General features: G+C 29.0%; 3 protein-coding genes across 3 annotated transcripts; 1 reads left to right on the top strand and 2 right to left on the bottom strand.

Moving 5' to 3' along the window:
• Positions 1-3,707: 3,707 nt before the first annotated feature.
• On the top strand, positions 3,708-4,967 carry LOC103488010 (dehydration-responsive element-binding protein 2D). The gene has a single exon (XM_008446540.3). It carries the CDS (start codon positions 4,064-4,066, stop codon positions 4,697-4,699), a length of 636 nt encoding a protein of 211 aa, XP_008444762.1. The 5' UTR covers positions 3,708-4,063; the 3' UTR covers positions 4,700-4,967.
• A 160-nt stretch (positions 4,968-5,127) lies between these two features.
• LOC103488012 (purple acid phosphatase-like) lies at positions 5,128-8,726 on the bottom strand. Its single transcript, XM_008446541.3, has 8 exons — positions 8,255-8,726; positions 7,311-7,511; positions 7,115-7,226; positions 6,799-7,028; positions 6,568-6,706; positions 5,835-6,055; positions 5,580-5,701; positions 5,128-5,487 (listed from the first exon to the last, which is right to left on the bottom strand). Exons 1-8 carry the CDS (start codon positions 8,438-8,440, stop codon positions 5,265-5,267), a joined length of 1,434 nt encoding a protein of 477 aa, XP_008444763.1. The 5' UTR covers positions 8,441-8,726; the 3' UTR covers positions 5,128-5,264.
• A 901-nt stretch (positions 8,727-9,627) lies between these two features.
• On the bottom strand, positions 9,628-14,125 carry LOC103488013 (protein WALLS ARE THIN 1). The gene is made up of 6 exons (XM_008446542.3): positions 13,754-14,125; positions 13,341-13,403; positions 13,114-13,230; positions 11,964-12,417; positions 11,036-11,187; positions 9,628-10,148 (listed from the first exon to the last, which is right to left on the bottom strand). The coding sequence occupies exons 1-6, from the start codon at positions 13,972-13,974 to the stop codon at positions 9,968-9,970; spliced, it is 1,188 nt and encodes a 395-aa protein (XP_008444764.1). The 5' UTR covers positions 13,975-14,125; the 3' UTR covers positions 9,628-9,967.
• Between the last annotated feature and the right edge of the window lie 8,322 nt (positions 14,126-22,447).

Raw genomic sequence — 22,447 nt, 5'->3', positions numbered from 1 at the left:
TTAAAACATAACAAATAAAATTAAAACTAATCTCCAAATTTAATACTACAATTTTGAAATTTAGGAATAAAAAAAAAGATTAGTTTTAGTTCGTTTTTCATTTTTGTTTTTATATTTTTTAAAAACAAAAAAGTACAAAAAAAAAATCAATTAAATTGTGTTTGTATACTTATTTTTAGAAACAATTTCCAGAAAACAACTCTAGATTTAGCTCACTTTCAATTTATTTTTCAAATATTACAATATATATAATTTTGTTTTTAGAAGTCAAAACCAATCATAAATTTTAATTTTAATTTTAATTTTCAAATTTTAAATTAAAGTCAAACGTATTTTGAAAGCCAACGAAAAAAGACAAAAGTTACTTTTAATTGCTACTAAATTCTTTGTTTTTTAAAATAAGTTTCGAATCACGTAATCTAAGAGGATACAACGTTATGTGATTTTATCCATAGTGAATTGCAATTACGAGGAGAGGTCTAGATATATTATCCATCAAAGGATTGGAGTTGAAGCTGTGACTAAAATCTATTTAAAAAGATTGCAAAATCAAAATTTTATAAAGTATTCCTATAACTTATTTCTTACATATATCCGGAAGCAATCAGCCATCTTTTGTGTGAAATTTGTTTCAAGACATTCCTTTATGCATATTTTTCCTAAATGCAACTTTAAACCTCGATTCCACCGTTATTAGAGTAACATATGAATATAATTTGAGAAGAGGGAAAACGGAAAGATGAAGGGGTAGAGTAGGGGAAAAGTGAGGGAAGGGAAGGTTGGTGGGGGACAATGCAGAGTACGCCTTTATCCATATTCGAGAAGAACGAGGAAGTAGGACCCACTAGATTAATGTGGGTCCACTTTTATCTATTTCCAATTTTCTTGTTCTTTTCCTACGCTTAAGTTTTATCCCCCCAAGGAGTTTTTTCTTATGTTCCTTCCCCACTTTCCTTTTTAATATATCCCCTTTTTATTTTATTATTTTTTCTTTTCAATTCCCCATTTATATTTAATTTATTCCATTTTCATGTTGATATAATTGGAATTCGATATCTCTTCTCCTCAGACAATAAAAAGGTATTAGTTCAATTTATATTTTCATATTTACAAACACATTGCAATCACTATTAAGATTTTCAATTTATAATTTATATTTATTTTTTAATTTTAAGATTCAAATTACAAAAGTTAAAATTATAATGATTACTCTTTTTTTTTAGAAAATTATAATGGAGATAAATGATAAACGATAAACTTTTTAACAAGTTGACTGACATTTTATCTTTGATGCATAATGTTTTTAAAATATTATTATAAATAGTACGAATGTTGAAAATATTTATAAAATATAATAAAATTTTAAATTAGGTTGATATTAAACTTCACATGATTTATTATAGTAGAATATAATTTATGTTACAATATTTGAAAATGTCTATCAAAATTTTATATTTTTTTAAAATATTTATAACAAAAGTAAAAGATTAAAAGAAAAAAAAGTATTTACCATATTTATATATAGTTGTATATTTTAAATTAAGAGATCAATCAAATCTTCTCACCTCTTGGAAGGGAAAGTTATATTCTAAAGTATTTACTAAATATTGTATTCTAAAAAGTCGAGGATTTAGATATTGAGACTAAATGCATAAATAACTAAGTATTGTATTTTAGAAAGTTGATGGTTTAGGTATAGAAAGAAAGTGATGATATGTATTACTATTATCGATCAACATATCAATTTCCTTCCCAACAAAAAAAAAACGACAAAAATGTATAATCTAAAGGGACCAAATTAAATAAAGGGGTCCTTTTACAAATAGAACAAATCTGCAAAATATTTATATTGTATAAAACAATTCCGAAAACGAAAAAAGTCTACACGTCTACGTTGTAAAATTTAAAAAATGTCCCGTCAACAACGCATGCGTAATATACTTGATACACGATCGATTAGATTTGACTATTGCTTGGTACATCATCGTTTAGATTTGATCATATACGATTGATTAATTTGGTTACATTTAAAATTGGTTACATTATTGTTCAAATTTGGCTAAACGAATTTTTAATTTTTTTTTGTATGCAATCGTTTGGATTTGTCCATCCTTTATTTTTTTCAAGATTTTTTTATAGTAAACGATCATTTAGATTTGGATAAACGATTTTTTTAATTATTTTATTACACAATCATTTATATTTATCTACACGATAGTTTGTTTTTTTACACAATTAAGCGATGAAAAGATAAAAAAAAAAAGAAGACAAAAATAAGAAAGACGATGCAAAAAAATCACAATAAAAAAAAGAAGAAAAGAAGAAAGACGACGAAATAAATCGCAGCGGGAAAGAAAAAAAAAAGATGAATTGACAAACCTAAAATATTTTAAAAATGACTAATTTAACGGCTTTATTATACAAACCGTAAATAGTTTGATATTTTCCTACCTCTGTCGAAAATTCCGACCCTAAATTCCGACCGTCACCCTTAAAAGAAGAAAAATGGCACAATTTGACATTAAGTAGAATGTTTGTGTTTAACAAATAATGTGTTTAATTAATTTGTTTTTGTCTTATGTACGTTCATGCCATGTATGTTTACATTCAAAGAATATGGATAATAATTACAAAAGTGAATTAATGGAATGTAATTGCATATTAAAGTCATAACAAAACAAAAGGGTAAACAATAATATTAACAAATTAGTTCATGAACACAAAAAGATTAATTGTATTATACCTTCGAAGAACTTTAAATTTTGTTTCCCTTCTTTTTGGAGTTCTCTTCGATTCACTTTGCGGTGATCAGAAACTTTGTCCTTTGTATTCATCAAGGATAATGTCCTCGTGACAATTATTTATTAATTGTTATTCAAATACAATCATTTCACACCTTATAAATATTATTCCATAACGGTATAGATATACTTAAAGACCTTTTTATAAATAATAAAACATTGAAACTATATAATTTTTTTTTATTATATTTTATAAATTGTTTTATTTGCTATAAATATCAATTTTCCTATATATACATGACTAAATTATTTGATTTTATAAAATTTTAAATATAACAAAAATAGATAATTCAAAATGAGAAATCATTTAAAATATAATATTTAACAAAATATTTAAACCTCGAAAAACAAATGATAATAACTTTTGTTTTTAATTAATTTTAATCCGATAACAGTAAATAGTTGATTAATTTTTTATATTTTTAAAAAACCTTCTAACAAGATATTGAATTTTGCGGTTAGAGCAAGTATCAATTCCAAAATCTCCATCAGATAATTAACTTAATCTCAATTAAATTCTATAATCATAAAGTGTAAATTAAGACATTTTAAAAAATTTGAATCAGAGCCTATATGGATTTACTGAAAGCTTATAGACACATTTGGGAAGGAAAAAAGAAAATTAGTTAGAGTGAATATGGATCTACAAACCCATAGTTACATCGAAATGGAATGTAATATAATGAAAATTTAATGTTTGAATTCAGCATCCAAATTGTTATTAAAAATTCCATAAACTTTAATTTTCATACATTAGGATTAAATTCTTGGTTAGTTCTTGATTTGATACATATTCCAACATCTACTTAATTTTCAATAACTTCTATTAGATACTATTTTTCAAACATCCATAGTTTATAACAAATATATTTAGAAAATCAATTTAAACACATTCTTGACTTCTAAAAAGGTGTGCTACTTCAGTATTGTTACCATTTACCAATCCAATGTTTTTGGGATAGAAAGTCTAAATACACTGACAGAACAAATGGAAAACAAGAAAAGAAAAATGGAGAATGCAATCTGGAATTTGGGTAATCCTAAAATGCAGCCATGTGTGTGCAGATACACAATCCCAGAAGGACCTTCTCATCCTATGGACACGATTTCTTATGTTCTTCTTGCCAAGTATCATCTTTTCTTCTCTTCAAGCCACGTTTCATTCCCTTAATTCCCCCAATTCTAAATTATTCTTCCATTTTTAATACCCCCCCCGCCACAATATAATTCCTGATAATAATCCCAATTTTGAAAAGAAAAAAATGTTGAAATCTTGTTCATCCAACAACAAGAACAACAAAAAGGCATCCTCAAGAAAGGGTTGTATGAGAGGAAAAGGAGGTCCTGAAAATGCTTCATGTACTTATAAAGGTGTTCGTCAAAGAACTTGGGGCAAATGGGTTGCTGAAATTCGAGAACCAAATCGTGGTGCTCGTCTTTGGCTTGGTACTTTTGATACTTCCTATGATGCTGCTTTAGCTTACGACAATGCTGCTCGTCGTCTTTATGGCTCTGATGCTAAACTCAATCTCCCTCTAATTTCTTCTTCTACTTCTGTTTCTGTGTCTTCTTCTTCTTCTACTACTTCTGATAATAACAACAACAATAGTGTTGTTGCTACTGCTAGTACTTATAATAATAAAGTCAATCCTATGGTGGAAGATGTTGCATCTTCTTCTTCCTCTATTTCTAATAACAAGAGATTTAGGGAGGATGAAGAGGAACAAATTGGAGGGCTTTGGAGAGCTATGAGTATTAGTTTAGATGATTCCATTTGGGTTGAAGCAGCCATGTCTTTGGATTTTCCACTTCTTATGGAACAACAAACCTCTTTTTCTCCTAATTTGGTTGATACTAATCCAAATCCTGGATGGGATTCTTCAATCCCATGGTATTAAATTTGTAATTCTAGTGTTGTATTATATTGTTGTAATTTTCTCTAGTGGGGTTGTATTATATAGGGATTTTAGAGGTCTCTCCTTTTTCTTCTTCTTCTTCTATTCTTGTTGGTTTAGGGCGTTGTTTGGATTGATAATAATTATCTTGTAAATAAATACATAGAATTATTGTGTTTGGTGTACACAACATATTGTCAGTTTTTGGGTATGTTGCAAAGACTGATTGATGTCATAATATTTCATACAAAAGTTGATTGTATATTGCAAATGGGGTTTCTGCTATCTGATTCTTTCTTTCACTATCAGACTTTTCAATTCTGTTTTTATTTGGTTCTGTGATTTATATTTGTACTTTCTACAAATCAGATGGAGGAAAAAAAAAAAAAAAGGAAAGAAAGGAGAATCTGCCAAATGGACACCATCCCAAATCACATCTCAAAGGAACTTAATTAATTAGATTAACAAACAAAGCTCATGATTACAGCAAATTCAGCCATAAAAGAGCTCAATCCTAGCCCCTTCTTTTTATTTTTTTTACACATCAACGAAAAAGCTAAAGATTGTTTCAGGCAGCCGCTGATGAAAGGTGAGTCATTTCGGAAGATTGTGGCAATTTAGTTGATATCCATTCTCGATTATGCAGCCACAAAGAATCGGCTTCTACAGCATATTCGTCTTGGTTCCTATGCCAAGCAAAGTAGGCATGAGTTCTGTTCTTTATGTCTAATGTGCCATGTCCATAGCTGGCTTCACGATAAGCCGAGTATTTTGGCTGTGGTTCAGTCATTCTAGCATAGTTGAAAAGGCATAGTTAATTTCGGAAAAGAATAGAGAATAGAGTATTGTTTGAAAGAGTTTTTAGGGGGTTTCAATGGCTTACTCAGATACTAATCCTTCAGAGTTTCCACCATCTCCAATGGTTATATAAACTGGAGCCTCTATATTATAAGCTGGAGAACATAAACCATTTACGACATTGTATTCGATGTTTGATATTCGTTCCTGTTATGCAAATCAAGAGATTCATATGAATTGTTATTTAACCTTCACAAAGGATTCACTTCATTTTCCATCAAGAAGAAACAGTCGTATGATTTTGGAAGGGAAAGAAATGATAATGAGAAAAGGAACTTACAGATCGTTCGTAGGCATGAACATGACCGGCGAAGACTACATCAACTTTATATTTGACGAACCACGGCTCGAAGACCACTCTCATGCTTTCTCCTTCCATGTAATGGTGGACATAACTGCTGTACATTGGAGTATGCATAAGAACTATGAGCCATGGTGTCTCGTCCCTGTTTACCTTCTCCAGCTCATTAGCTAGCCATTTATATTGAGGGCTGCTTTTCACTGCCAGAAGTGGCCAGAAACACAAATTTGAGCTTATTCATCATAAGCGTACGAGAAAATTAGAAGGATCGTTCATAAGGTATGGCCTCACGATATGCAAACGAGATGGTTAAGATATAACAGATCTCCTCCATTCAATTAAGGTATAGAATCAATATAAACTATAACAGAATTATAAGATAAGCCAAACCAAGTAAAAGAATCAATATATAAACGGAATTACAAGATAAACTATATAACAGAATTAGCATTTGAGGTACTTCGATTTTTTTCTTAAATCGTTCTATAACGAAATTACGTTGGTTCTTGGTTCTTAAATCATTATAGAACGGAATTACAAGTTAATCCAAATTACAAGCTGATGTACCCTTAAATACTTCAACTATTGTCCAATAGTATTCCAATCAAACACTTACTTTGGGAGATGCGTGAAGACGTGAACATAGTTAATGAAATAAATTTAGGATGCTAATTATCTTGGATACAAGACGAAGAGAATACATAGTACGTACCAAATGACGAGTAAGAGGACAAGACGATTATATAAGCTGAAGCTCTTTTAATGGAGTACCAAAGGGGAGAGGAGCCATCTGATGCATTGTGTGGAACACGGTAACGATGGAGATAAGGCTTAAATGGTTCACTTTCACCCTGAAATATGGTTATCCAAAAAGCTATTCATACGATGCTCTAAAGGTTTAAACCAATCAAATCAACAATAACAAAGAAAAAAGGAAGTATACAATTTCAGGAGCAGAGTCAAGTTCATGGTTCCCTGCAGTCCAAATCCAAGGTTGATATGCAGTACTTCTTTCCACAAACCTCCCCCATGAGTCCCATCTAGTGTTATCATGGAATGGATAACGATCTGCATAAGATAAATCCCCAACGAACAACACGGTCTGTCCTTTTGTTGGGTTCAATTCATAGTGTGTAAGTGTTCTATTAGAATGATGCGTTTGACCAAGATCCCCTGTTCAAGATAAATGAAAAAAGTTCAAATGCAAACCCGTGTTTAAGAAACTCAAATCCTATGAAAAGCAATATAAAGGTTGTTACCTATAAGACCAAAAGTATAAGGCACATCAGGGCCAACTTTAGGAGGGGTTGTAAACCAAAACCTTCTTGATAGACTTCCGAATCCAATCACGTAGAAGTATTTAGTATCATACTGAAACAAATCATTTGTTTTTTCTCAAATTTAGGATTGAAGTTAAGAATGTAAAAGAAGGCTAATCAATTATAGAGCACAAACCTCTAAGTCATTAATGGTGCAGTGATGAATGTAACCAGATGTATAGTTGAAATACTTGTAGGAAACAAAATAGCCTTCAGCATGATTTCTAGTGTCACTGTTTTCAGCCCAATAAACTACTCTGTTTGAACCTGGTTTATCTGGTGTAACCCAAGAGATTATCACACTCTTTCCCTCAGAATCCCCTTGTGTTATATGAACCTTCAATCAACATGTAAAGAAAACCATCAATCTCTGTTCAGAATGGCACTTTTTCCAAGTTCACTAAGATCATAAATGATAATACTCTGTCCCGAACCTCGCGACCTTTCAAATCAACATAATCTAATGAATTTTGTTATTTTTTAATAAAGATCATACATAGTCCTTATGCATAAGTCATCATTTCGTTGTTTGAATTTCAATTACCCAATCATAATTATAAAGTTATATAAGTAAACTTTTTAAATTTACTACAACTTCCTTCTCTTCATTATAGCTTTCAAGCTTACTATCAACCAATTTCTGCTCATATTCAAAGAAAATCACTTAATCTTCTCAAATTATAACGAACGTCGATTGAATTTCGTTGTTGATCACTACAAGAAAGATAATACCATACCCTTATACTTTTAAATATCCAATTTTAACAATTAGCGTAATGCACGGATTCAGTTGTTTGAATTCAATTAACAAATCATAAATAAAACTTTATATGAGTAAATTTATTTTCATTTTTTAGGTAGCTTAAAAAATAATTTTAAACGAGTTCGTTACAAAACTTTACAGTTCCATACTTACGACGTATAAGTAAACTAAAATCACCATTAACGAATCTTTCAAAATCGGTCAGTACGAAGAAAAATTAGATCAAAATAACACAAAGAAAGAATCACTCTAATAATCACAGATAAAGCTCAAATTGCATGAAAGGCAATATGAAAAGCCTCAGAAGAACAAGATACCTGTTGGGGGGCATTTTTACCAGGAGGAGGCCTAAAGACATCGCTATCAAGCGGCATATCCGACGAAGCGTCATCATCCCGAACAAACCGACTCGTAATTCCACCATTACAAACACCCAGATCACAGAGCACAAAAGCAAAAACTAAAAGAACAGAAAAGCCAAGACGAAACGCGGGAACTCCCATGGATTCGAATTGATCTTGGGGGTGATTAGAAATGAGATTCAGCAAATGGGTTTATGTAATGGAGTGAGATAATGGATCTGGCTGTGGTGAAATTGCAAAATCACACGTGAAGGAATGGGAGGGCTCATGCTGAATCGACGATATACAGAGTAATGGGGATCAGAGGGAGAGAAGCCATGTGGAAAGATACGGTTGCGGGAGAGAAATTTTGAGAGATTGGATCGTTGCCGTTTCCTCGTGACAGTTGGTATGGTAGTAGAACAGCTGAATCCAAAATTTGAAGAACATCCAAAATTGTTCCATAACTTGATGGGAGGGAATATGCACTTGTTAAAAGAATATGCGCCTTCCTTAAGTGATTACTTGTCGTAGAATCATAACTAAATTGTAAGGATTGATTTAAATATCAATCACGTCAACTTTAAAATTATTTGGATTAGTGGTAAAATAAATCAAAATATTTATAAAATATAATTTTAAATATTAATATATATTAATATTTTAAATTCAATTATTATATTTATAATCAATCTCTTACATATATTCTAACATGGAAAAATAAAAAACGCTAATTCAAGTATGACTTAATGTTCAAATAACTACTTTTTTTTCAACATAAAATGAGTATAATAAACTACACGTTTCAATGAATCTTTTCAAAAATAGAAAAAATTGATAAATTATTTACACTTCATATAACAAAACACTAGACGATAAAATTCATTACACATAATTTTTCTATAAAATGTAAATATTTTGTCAAATATTTTCTATATTTAGTCTTTTTTTAACTTTCATATCTTTTAACTTAATTTATACTTTTTAGTTACTCTAGTTCAGAAAATATAAAAGTATATAGATTTGATTTTAAAGGGGTTGTTTGGGACAATGATTATGTATGATTATAATAATGATGTTTTTGCTATAGCAAATATTGTTTTTTACTCCTCAATTAACTATAATTTATTCTATTTCAAAATTTTATTTGTTGTCGTATTACTGTTATTTCCTATTGTTTTTACTATTTTACATTTATCATTTTTTTATATTATTCGATGCACTACCTCATGTACATATTATTCTAATTCAAACTAAAATAATCTACGTTTCAACTCAAACTAAACTATTATAATTTAATTATAATAATCTATTATTATAATTATCATTAACGGGTAAATCAAACCATCTTTTTAACAACAAAAAGGCATATTTATATATATAATGGCGGTTTTGGACTCTGCGGCCCTACAACAGAACAAAATGACATTCATACCCCTGGCCCCACCATCTACTCTTTTTCTTTTTTCTTTTCTTTTCCTTCCTTTAATTTTTAAACACAAAAAAAATATTTCTTTTAGAAAAACTCTCCTAATTAAGTAAAGTAAGCGTGCGAATATTCAACCAAAAAGTAAAAAAAGAAAAATAAATAAACACACTGAACTGAACTGAACTGAAGCTTGTTTTGACATATATAGGAAGGACACGTGTCTTTAGTGAGTCAAAAGTTGAGTGTTTTTCTGAGGCAAGTCAAACATTTTCAGCCGTAGGATGGAGTAGAGGCTGGGTGATGGACGGTTTGATCTGGCCACTTATTCTGCTGCTACCGTGGTCCGGTGCGGTCTGATGGATCAACAAGATCTTCTTTTCTTCGCTCTTTCCCCACAGCACAAGGTACAATCCCGTTATAATAAGCACCGCCCCTATGATCCTGTACATCCAACCCCACGCTTAATCAATGTGTCTCCCCAATACTTTTCTTACAAATATATATATATATATATATATATATATATATATACAGTGGACTATCTTGTCAAATATAAGAATGGATAATTCTTGTGTCCAAACATCTATGTTGAAGGAAAGCCTAAATAGGTCCCCATCAATATTTATGATTACACAAGAGTTGTGTAGTTGGAGTTTGCTTATTGTTCATCTAAAATAATATATACAAATTAAGAGATTAGATTCAAAATAATTAAATATATAATAATATTTTAAAAAATTGTAAATATGAAAGAAATTGTCTAAATTTATCAATACCAGGAGTTTATCAACGATAGACTATGTTGACTATGTTGCAAATATTAGTCATAAATCATAAGAGTCTATCACTAATAAACTTTACTATATTTACGATTTTTACAAGTTATTATTTTATATTTAATTATTATTCATAAATTTGCTACTTATTATAATTATTCTTCTTAATTTCGTGTTAAATTAGTCTTTAAATTTTAAATTATGTCTAACAATCCATTTAGCTCGATAGTTTATATATTTTAAATCACAAATACGTACCTAGAAAGAAAAGTTTATTATCTATTAAATTTTAGTTTTATAAATTAATTTCAACGTATATTAATAGTTCAGTAAAAACAAAATTGAAATTTCGTAGATATAATTGGGTGTTTTCAAATTTCAAGGACATATGAGATAAAAAATTTAAAAATAATAACATTATTTAGGATTAAAAAAGTTTAAGACCAACGTTGATAGTATTGTGTTTGATAAATTCATATACTTTAGAAAAGGGGTGGATTGGATGAGATCTGATTAAGGGTGAAGATTGAATGAAAAAGAGAGAGGACGTACCCTCCCAAGTAGAACTCCTCGCCCAAAGCGAAGGAAGCCATGAGAGCAACAACGAAGGTCTGAACAGGTTGGTAGACAGCAACGAAGACAGGGCCACCTCTGTCGATGCACCATATCTGTACAGCAAATGCTATCCCCGAAGCCACCACCCCCTTCATCATCCACATTAATTCATTTCATTTTAAATTTAAACAAAATCCCACCAACCAATAAAACTCAAATCTATATAATTGTTTTTTAATTTTGAAACTAAACTTTTATTTTCATTTTTAAAAATACTTTTACACCCCCTAAATATATTTTGAAACACTTTGGTCTAATAGCCTAAAAACTTAAGTTTTTATACTTTATGTAACCAATTTTTACATTTAATCAGTTTTAATAAATATGTATATATATATTCTAAAGTTGGACTCAAATTTTAGAGCAATTAACACGAATTCCTTTTCTGGAGGTAGGAGTTTTGTTTCTTCTTCCCTTTTGTTGTTGTAAAAAGACTCAATTTTAAGAATTAAATTATTTAAAAAGTTTATGAAAATCAAGGGGTAAGAAAAAACAATATCAATATTAAAAATTGAAGCAAGTGTTATTTTATCATCGAAACATAAACTTAGTTCAATTGGTACTAACGTATGTCAAAAATCGAACCAAAAGTTTTTTTTAGGTTCAAAATTTCCCCTGCATCCAGAAAAGATTATAAATTATAATAGGTTAATTAGTGTTATTAAACTTTGAGATGTGGATTGAGATCCTTCACTTTTAGACCTAACCTTTTTTTTTTCTTCTAATAATTCCCTAACAAAATTGAAATATTTTTGAAATTTGGTTTAGTAATTAATATGAAATTGAAACCATAGGGGTCTAAATTTATAATTATGAAATTCAAAGGACCAAAAATGAAGGTTAAAAAAAAAGCACTTCAACTCACAGCATAAACGATGCTAAAGGCTTCAGCGCCGGAGTGAAAGAGCCAAGCCTGAGCGTCGCGCTCGAAGGCGACGGCGATGATGAGGAATTGGATGAGGCCAAAGAAGCAAGTGAAGGAGGTGACGGAGAGGCGAGCCGGATATTTTTTCAGCACCGGTGCTTGTAGGACTAGCCACGCCGACCACGACAAGCAGTGGCCGATCAAGTACACGCACCCTAACGTCCAGCTTTTCCCCTTTGCGTCGCCTAGCGACGGGAACATTCCTGGCCCTTGCAGCGTCGTCATCACCGATGTCGTCTCTGCCATATCCTGCAACGTCACCGTCGACGTTGTTCCGGGGCTGTAGATGGTGGGCCCTTTGTATAATGTGATCACCGTCGCTCCGGCCACGCAACATATTGTACCCATCACCTTTGCTATCCCATCTTTCCGGTTCAGTCGTACTTGCTCAATTCTGATGTGAAAGGGAGAAGAAATTAGTATTAACTAATGTTGTTAATTTTAAGATTAGATTATGCAAAATCTTCTTAATTTACGTCACTGGGCAATTTAAAGCTTATGGTAAATTACAAATTAAAAATTTAATATCGCCCTCGCTTCACTTGCGAGCTTACACTTGTTTGGAGTCGGGAGTAAAGTTTGTTCAATCGTGGCGTGTACAGTTGAAACAAGTTAATATATATAATTAAAATTTTTGAGTTGATTAGTGATTTCAAAACCAAAACGAAAAAGTGTTGTATCATTATACATTAACCCTTCCCATCCAGTTTTAATTAGAATTTTGTTGTGATTTAACCCTTATTTTAAAGTTCCATTATTCTGTTTTACTAGACTAATAAATAAGAAATCTAAAGGTTGAATTTGGTCACTCAAACAAAAGTAAGGCATAATAATGAGCTAATAATTAGGTATATTTTATGTATAATATTTAATTATTTTAATTTAATTACCCATAAAAATATGTGAGCATTTGGAAAATTATCTTCCAAAGGTTCTCTAAACTTAAAAACTAACTAGAGATAGATGATGTGGGGGTTGCAGTATTGTATATAACTTAGTGTTAAAGTCAATTAATAAAACTTTTAATTAATTATTAAATTGGGTGTTAGTAGTAATGTTAAAATTTAAAATTTGTTAATATGATTATTACCTGAGAAGTGCAGCCATGAGGAAAGTAATGGCAGGGACAGAATTTTGAATACAAGAAGCAAAGGTTGGGGAAGTATTATCCAAACCCAGCAAGTAAAACCCTTGGTTGGCTGTAATTCTGCCCACATTTAAAACAAAAAACTTTAATCAATTTAATTACTTCCAGAAAATTAAAAAAAAAAATTGTTTTAACAAAAGTTAATTTTCTTTTAATTTTAATTTTAGTACCCAACGAGAGCTAGCAGGAAGAACTGAAGGACAAAGTTGAGAGTGAGGGCGGGTCTATCCTTCCTGTTCACACCAAAAACAAATCGGCATCATAATAATTGTCAGATATAAATTTAAATTATGCTAATACTTCTATAATTGTGGATTATCACAAGCCATATATTGTATATTGATCCTCTCCATTAGAATTCTCCATTAGAAATTTGAATTAAACTTTTAAACTTTTCCTTTTGAGTCATTGTCGACCGGCCACAATGATATTTGAGAGCACAACTTTCATCCAAAATCCTACTCTAAAGTAGTTGTTAACAAAATGTTGGGTGTATGCTATCATAACTTTTTTTAATGAAAGATAAAACAAGATATCTTTTATAGTCACGTTATAGAATTATCATTCATGTTTGGAAGCTTACTTTTCTATGAAATATGCAAAAGGAAGGAGGAGGAGCAAAGCGATGACATTTCGGTAAACAGGAAAGACGAGTTTACTAATGCCCATGTTAAGGGCAGCTCTAGAGACGACATGGAAACCGGCATAGCCGAACTGCAAGGCCAACATGGCAGCATGGAGTTGGAACCTCTCAGGGATAGAACACGACATTCTCTTGTCGGAGGCAGAGCCCGTGTCCGCCATTGATGGCGAGGTTAAAGAGAAGGAAGAAGGAAGAAGGAAGAAGAAAGAAGAAGAGGGTACGGTGGTGGTGATGGTTTAGGGAGGAAGAAGGGGGAGATTGAAGAGGTATATATAAATAATATGGGTAGAGGAAATTAGAATTGGGAGGGGGGGTCCCATTTGTGGAATAAAAAAGATGATGGGGTCTTTTAATACTGTTTGTAAGGTTGAATTTTGTTTTGGGGTTGTCTCCCACATTCTAATGAACTCTAACATTATGCTCCTTTATTTATTTATTTAATTTTTATGTTTATGTGCTTGGAAAAGACAACCTCCCATGGCAATCTACAGTGCTCTTCTAGGACATTATATCATCACTTATTTTTTTTCTCTCTCTTTTTTAGTTCAATAGTTGTGGAGATTCAAAATATCTAATTTTATAGAATAATTTGATATCTTATTCATTAGACTATGTTAAATTGACAAAAGAAATTCACAAATAAATACATTATTCTTTTCTTTCTCTATAAATCTTTCAAAAAAATTTAGGTGGCAGATAAATAGATAAGTTACTTTTTTTCATTATCAATTGAACCTGATGGAATGAATTTATACTATCCAATATATGTAATAGAAAAAACAAAAGAATAAGTAAAATATAGAGAAAAGGGCTGTGCGCACGAGCGCTGGTGGTGGGCAATCCCATGCATGCCCTTACAAAACCCCTTTCTCCCCAACACCTTCAAATAATTCTTTTCTAATAATTTTAATAGTTTTTAATGTGCAATTATAAACTTTGGTCTCTCTTTTATTTTATTTTCTGTTATATTTCTATATAATTTTATCTCAGACGTCATTCAAAAGAATAAATAAATTATTATTTTTAAATTTAATATAAATTTATAATATTTTTAATTCTTTACCATATTTTGCTTCGATATGTCAAAATGGACCTAATTCATCTAAACAAGATGTATATGAATCACCCTCTCATTATAAAAAAAAAAAAAAACAATTGAAAATATTAACCAATTGGACAATCAGAGCACTAACTAACTATAGAAAATTAGCACTTCACCAAACAATCCTCATTTCCAGGAATTTATCTTTGCATCTTTTTCCTTTCATTTTCTCATTTAAAATTTAAAGAAAAAAAGGGTTAGACATCTATGATTTACAATTAATATATTTAGAAAATATTAAATTTTCTAATAACCTAATTTCTATACAACTTTTGTTTTTTCAGATCAATTTAAGGAAAAAGATCTTAATAACTATATTTCTATTTATTTTCCTTTAAAGAAAAAGTGTTTCCACCCATTCTTTTTCTTTTTCCTAATATATTAACCCATCGCTTTAACGGACAAAGTTGCACCCCCTCAATACAGACCATCATCATTTCAAGCATAACAATAACAATAATAAATATATTACAAAATAAATAAATAATAATAATAATAACAATATATTGATTTTCATGATTAAAAACTAGTTTTTTTTTTCATCTAGAAATTATTTATTTTTTGAGTTTATCTGACAGCCATATTCTGTGTGAAATTATAAAAGAGTGAGAATTTGGTATTGGGAGCGCATGAACCGGTCGGATGCCGGCCCGACCAAGCCAGTTGTGAATGTTCTTAATTGTAGTCTTATCTTCTCTTTGACTACGATTGTTGAGTCGGGTCTCACACACACGCCCAACAGCTATAATGATTTTTTATTATTAGCATTTCTTTAAAAAAAAAAAATTGAAGATAGATTTTTTTTTGCAATTTTTTTTTATAGAAAATAAACTTGATTTTAGCTCATCTGAATTCATACACTATTAATTCATATACATCGGATGATCGGAGTTCATATATGTATACATGTTTCAATTGTATATTTACTCTTTTATGATCATTTTCATCCGATTTTGAAAATAAGTTTAATTTTAGCTCATTTAAATTCATGCATTTTGAATTTATATGTATTGATTCCATATATATATATCGATCGTCTATTTATTCTTTATGATTATTTTCATCCCTATTTTTAAAATTTTGGATTTTTTTGTTTAGAAATCTAGTGAGGGCGTCACATTAGAATTGAAAAAAATTAGATAAAGATTTGAAAATAAAGAAACCAAAATGGTTTCGGCCTTTTGATCGATTATCCCTAAACTATAAGTTGATTATAGTAACACCTAAAAAAAGTTGTAACCACTAACTATAAAAGATACCCACTGCTTGAGCAAGTTAGGAACATTCACTACACAGATTAATTGAATGTTATAGAATTGACATACTAAAATTAATGGAAAATTAAACAATGTGTTTAGTATAAATAATAAACATTTTTACTTAGTTTAACAAAATTTGTTTCTTAATTTTAATATTTTAATAACTTTTTTATTTGAACAATTTTCTAGAATAATATTTCTACAAACGTCAAATTTTCTTTAAAATTTAGACATTAACATTTTAAACTTTGTATAATTATGAGTATTTTATGTGATCTTTTGAAAAGATCCTTAGTTTGAAAGTGGAAGAGGAATAATTGGATATCCTGTCTCGTAGGTGGATTTTTCAAGGATTTCTTTGTCACACCTATTTTAAAATTTATTTTTAATTTTCGCACATTATATATTTTTTTAAATTTTAAAAATATATATATCAGCATAAACATCAATTATTTTTTAAATATAACAAAATGAACAAAAAATATTTAAAAAATAAAAAAAACAAGTATATATCAATTAGTTATTAAGTATATGTTGACAATGAAAATCTTTTTTTTTTTTATTTATATTGGATGAATATACATAAAACATATATGTTATACTAAAAAGTAATTAACAAAAATTACAAGAGAGTTGGGTTTTTTTTTCTAAAAAGATTTATCCAATATAAATGTAATAGAGACTTAATTTTGTACAAGATTTTGATGAGATGACAGTGAGTACTTAATTTCTTTACAATATTTTTCAAATAATAATGAATCAATTAATGTAATTAATCAAAAAGTCTGGTTTGTTGCAAAAATTAATTACATAAAGAAAGATTTATAGTACACAATGTAGAAAGATTTTTTGATCTATATGTATTTGATTAAAGTTGAGAGTTTTTTTAAATAAAAGGGGGGGGGGGGGGGGGAAGAAAAAAAGAAGAAGAAAGAAAATATCAGCTAATTTCTAAATTTATAACTTTGTTGTCCCAATTTTGTTAGCCTTGTGAATTATATAGGTTATTTTATTTTCCTTTTACGTAATGAAAAAGTTACTTCACTCTTTATTTTAGGACCAAAATCAATCTCTTACTTTTAGCGTATGAAAGTTTTTACGTTTATTTTTCTTATTTCACTTTTGAAAAAAATGGAGGTCGAAGAGAATAGAATGATTACGATTTTATTTTTATTTTTTTAAAAAATATATTGAATGGCATGACCTAACCATCACCTCACAAACAAAATGATGCATTTTGTTTTATTTTACAAAAGAGGTAAAAAGCCCTAATATAAAGCTAAACATCTATGCTCATATTTTTCTTAGGATCATTGTATTTTTTTCACAAACTTTTTACCTGAAAAGAATGAATACACGTCAAATATCGTTAAAAAATTGTAACAAAAAAAAGTGTAACGCTCCAGTCCTAGGATTCGAAATTCGAATTCTTGACATTCCCCAGCGACCTGACAACATCATCCTTACTGTCTTAACTTATTAGAGTGAAATTTCTCCCCACCAACCAGCCTAAGTCCTTTAAGCATGTTTTGTCCTCACTCACATGCATCCTAAAAAAATTCACAGGAGGTCATGTGATACCGATTCATTCATGTCTCCTTCCTAAACTCTAGGTGTTGCATTAAGGTTTATAAATCTATTTTTAATATTTTTAAACTTAATTAAACTTTAAATGTATATGTAATCAATCAATTAAAAAAACACATTTCAACTCAACATTCAGTTTTAATATTTAATTTTTATCACTTTAACATATTTCGTAGAAACTTTTCATTCACATAATACTAAAAAAGTATTTGAAGATTTATTAATTTTTTTAGGTTAATTAAGTGTGTACTCAAATAAAACGTGAAGGTTCACTTTTCTCTCCCCTCTTTTGTGAATATAATATTCACAAAATTTCATGAACAAGTTCTTGTACTCAAAATGTTAATAGAGTTTAATTAAATGATGAATGTTATATAGTTTTTCATTATTGACCGTTAATTTTTAAAAGGAGAGAGAGAGAAGAAAAAAAGTAAGATCATGGGATGGTAATAATGATTAAAAATTGAAAGCAAAATATAATTTAATTTGCAATAATTATGTTTTTATAAGAGAATATCACAGACATTGGCATTGATTAATTAAATTTGCATGCTGATTTCTACATTTTAGGGAACAAAATCAATAACCAAATTGAATGCTAATAGATATAATTTCTTTAATTTTCATCTTCTCTAAACCCTTTATTTTCTATGTTTAACATTTGGGTGACAATATATTCTACCTTTTTTCTCTTCTCCCCAATCACATTTCTGCTCCCTACAAATTGTTATCTTCAAACAAAATAGATGGCATAAAGATATTTAACAAATTAAATTAAATTAAACACATTTTAATTATAATAAAATGAACCTATATCTATCACTAATCTAAAATTTTACTATATATATTTATAAATATTTTGAAACATTTTTATCATTTACAATAATTTTTCTCAAATCAGTGTATTTATTTTAACTTTTTCTCGATAATTAGAACTATTTTTTCACAAAATTCAATTTGTTGGTATCAAATGTCTAAGGTAAAAAAAAAAAAAAAACACTTTTGAAGTATGATGTTAGTTACAATTATATCCTCATTTCAATCATAAAAACTGAACCTACAAACTTATATATATGTGTTAAAATTAAACACTCAAACTTACATAATTATATAAAGTATAAAAACCGTATAAGCTTGAGGGGTTCAAACTTTATCATTTGAGAATTCAGCTTTTATGATTATCGTAAGTTTGAGAGTCCAATTTTTCAATTATAAAATACAATTAAAAACTCGAAGTTGCCGTAAAAACTTAAAATTTAAAAATAAAATTATAACATCGAAAAACTTAATATTTTAAAGTTTAGGGACAAAAACATGTTTCCCCTAAATTTGAATTTTCATAATTTGGTTGTATAAGTGTGATTAATGAGTTGTGTGTTCCCAATTCACAAATATTGTAAAGGGTTAATTAAGCGTGTGTAAGAAATATTAATGTGAAAAAGGGGCTCAACAAAGTTGGCCCTCAAAACTTAGTGCAAAATAATATTGGCAAAGTGGTCCAATATAAATATAATCCGATCGAGTCAGAAAGCATTGGGCTAGGTTTCATTGGCCGACAAATTTAAGGGCAGATGGTCCTAAAAAAGAGAGGTTACTCAAAAATGTGGAACAACATGTTTAAACTTACATATCTTAGACCTAAATGAGAGAGACCACATTATCAAATTTTGAGACCTTTTTGGTCTCTCTTTATATATAAGTTGAAATAATATGTCAATATATTATACATAATAAACTTTATTTTACTTACAATGCTTAAATAATAATTTTAAAACATTTTTAAACACGTAAAATAGTTCATCCAAACTTATATCTAAGATACCGTTCCAACATTTTTTCATGTGATAACTATTTTTTTTGTTCGTCGAATTTTCTAATGTTGTGCATAATGACAATCTACTGGCTAGTTATTTCCAATAATTTTAATCTTAATAACATGTGTACTGAACTATCAAAATTGTGAGAGTTAAAAAAAACTCGATGATAAGAAAAAACCGGTCGACCCAATTCAAATGATTATGTAATTTGATTTGGATTGGATTGAAATAAATTAAAATATTATGGATTGAGTTGGTTTGTGAGTTAGTTCCTCCTAATTAACCAAAAACCAACTCAAACTTATTAACTTTAAAAAATATTTTTTACTTACAATACAATTATACATACAAATATTTATTTTAGTTTTATTAATTTAATTATAAAATGATTTATCCTTCAATAACTCTTAAAAACAATTTTTCAAACCCCTTGAAAAGATATTTATTATATAAATCGAAACTAGCTTGTTTATCTTACTCATTATATAAGTCGGAACTAACTTGTTTATCTTAATTCAATGTACGAAAATAATTAAATCAAATTTTTACATACTCATAACCAAAAAAAAAAATAAAAATAATATATATATATATATAAATGATTCAAGTAACCTAGTATTCAAAAATATTTTATGTTTGAGTCGAATTCTAAAAATTCTTTGATTAAATCAAAATATAAAATATCTGCTTAGAAAAATTGGACTAATGGTGGATGATACATCATTGAATTTGCAGCAGATATATTTATTTTCTACTCATCTTTTTGACTGCAAAAGTCTGTCATGAAAGATTATAGCATTAGAATATCTCGAAGTGTATTATTTTTAAACCTAAGCCAACCAATTAAGTCTACTTGTTTGTCTTTTGATTTTGACCTTTTTGATTTTTGAACTAAATAAATTAAAACGTTATATTTAGCTCACAAATCACTATATGGTCTAATCACTTTAAACTTATGCATTACAAAACAAAATTTTGGGTAGCTAGCTTTTGTTTTGTGGGATTTGTCTCTTGTCACAATCATCTTTGTAGTGGAAAGAAAAACAAAAGGCTTTGTCTAACCAACACAAGTGTGGCAACTATCTCTGCCCTTAATCCAACCCATAATTGACTAAAAAGAATATGGGGTTTTCCCCCTTTGAGATAAAAGAATAATTATGATTCTATGTATCGAGTTTGTATGAGTTTTTTTTCGAAAATAGATTTAATTGGTAGTTCTACAAATATTCTACTATCTCAAGTAGTATCTGGACAAGTGATCTCCAGATTAGGCTCATGTTGTAAAGTTATTTTTTTTTATAATAAATATTGATTAATTAACAACATAAAGTTAAATCCAAATACTAGGAACATGTTCGTAAAATTTTGGTTTAAAAATAAATACTATACTTACGATTCATTTTGGTAATTGTGCGTTCAATTTAAATTCATTTGATGTATTTGTATTTAGTTAATTTTAGTATCTTTTGAAGGGAACTACCAAAATGGTAATTAGGATAGCTTTATAAAAGTAATATACTAAAATAAACATTTTAAAAATGTAAAAATTAAAATTAAAAGGATAATCGAAAGTAGTCAAGATCATCAAAATTAAATATAAACATGTTTGAAACTACATGAATGGAGCTAAATCAATCAATAAAAATTGAATATAGAAACGAAGCAAAATTTAGTGTTCGTTTAGATTGATTTTCTAAATGTTTTGTAAACATTTTGTTTGCACTTATAATTTGATTAATTTGTTTTTTTCATCTAGATCGATATTCCACGTTCATGGGAGTGATAAACACAAAACCCAATTCTTCAAATTAAATTCACATCATTACTCAAGAAGAAATTAAAAGAAGAGATAGGAAAAAGCAATTGCCTATAAACCATTCGACGAAATTCCAATAAGCTTAGAATTGTCAAATTACATCATTGCATGCCTTGAGAAGATGGCAAATGAAAAATTTCCATTGTTACTCATAGTTGGTCCCTTTCGAAACAGTGCCCTTAATTAGGCAATTGGGGTAAAGTGGACGAATTGGAATATTCTTAATTTGAAATATCATAATGCAAGTGGAGAATGGGCACATCAATGGCCATTATTCATCACCATAATACTAAACTAAAGGCCCTTTCTATGCATTATGTAATGCAATATTCAAACACCCACTTGATGAGTCTCAAACGTTTAATTAGTCTTTTTGAATTTTAGAAATGATTTAATGTTTGAAGGGGTTTTATCGTGGGGAAAAGCCATGCAAATAACATATACCAATTTGTGTGTCTTCCAATGGAGGATAAAATTAGGGTTTGTAATGTGATGCCACGTGAAAATAACGAATATTCTTTAGTAATGGAAGAGTTGAGTTATGTGTCGCTAAAATAACATTAGAGTGATGTGTCAGTCCATTTAAATATCTATATTCTAAACTATGGTTAAAATTTCTTTTTATACACGTTTTTTTAATAATTCAAAATCAATTTTGATGATATGAGAATTATATTTAAAAGTGTAAAATTAAATATAAAACTAATTTTTAATAATTAAATTGACGTATTTGAGAGTGATCTTTGAATATTACATAAGTGATTTTAACCCTTTAAAAGTCCTCCGAACGTAAATAATTATATTGCTTTATAGAACAATTTTATAAAGAAGGAAAAAGAGAAATAATCAATAGTTTCTTTAAAAGAAAATTAAATAAAGAGTTTAGTTACACTCTGAATAGTATTATTTCTTTGTAAACCAATAAATCATAGCTTAGGAAAAAAAGATTAATAAATAATTTAGTTTCCATTAAATCCTAGCTTGGGAAGATGACTAAAATTAGCATTTTTCATTTTACAATTTGTGGGGTAAGTTTAATTCCAAACATTAAAC

This window comes from Cucumis melo, chromosome 3, assembly GCF_025177605.1.
Source record: "Cucumis melo cultivar AY chromosome 3, USDA_Cmelo_AY_1.0, whole genome shotgun sequence".
NCBI classification, from domain to species: Eukaryota; Viridiplantae; Streptophyta; class Magnoliopsida; order Cucurbitales; family Cucurbitaceae; genus Cucumis; species Cucumis melo.
The sequence above is the reverse complement of the archived record's forward strand: the minus strand, read 5'-3'. Positions and strand labels throughout refer to the sequence as shown.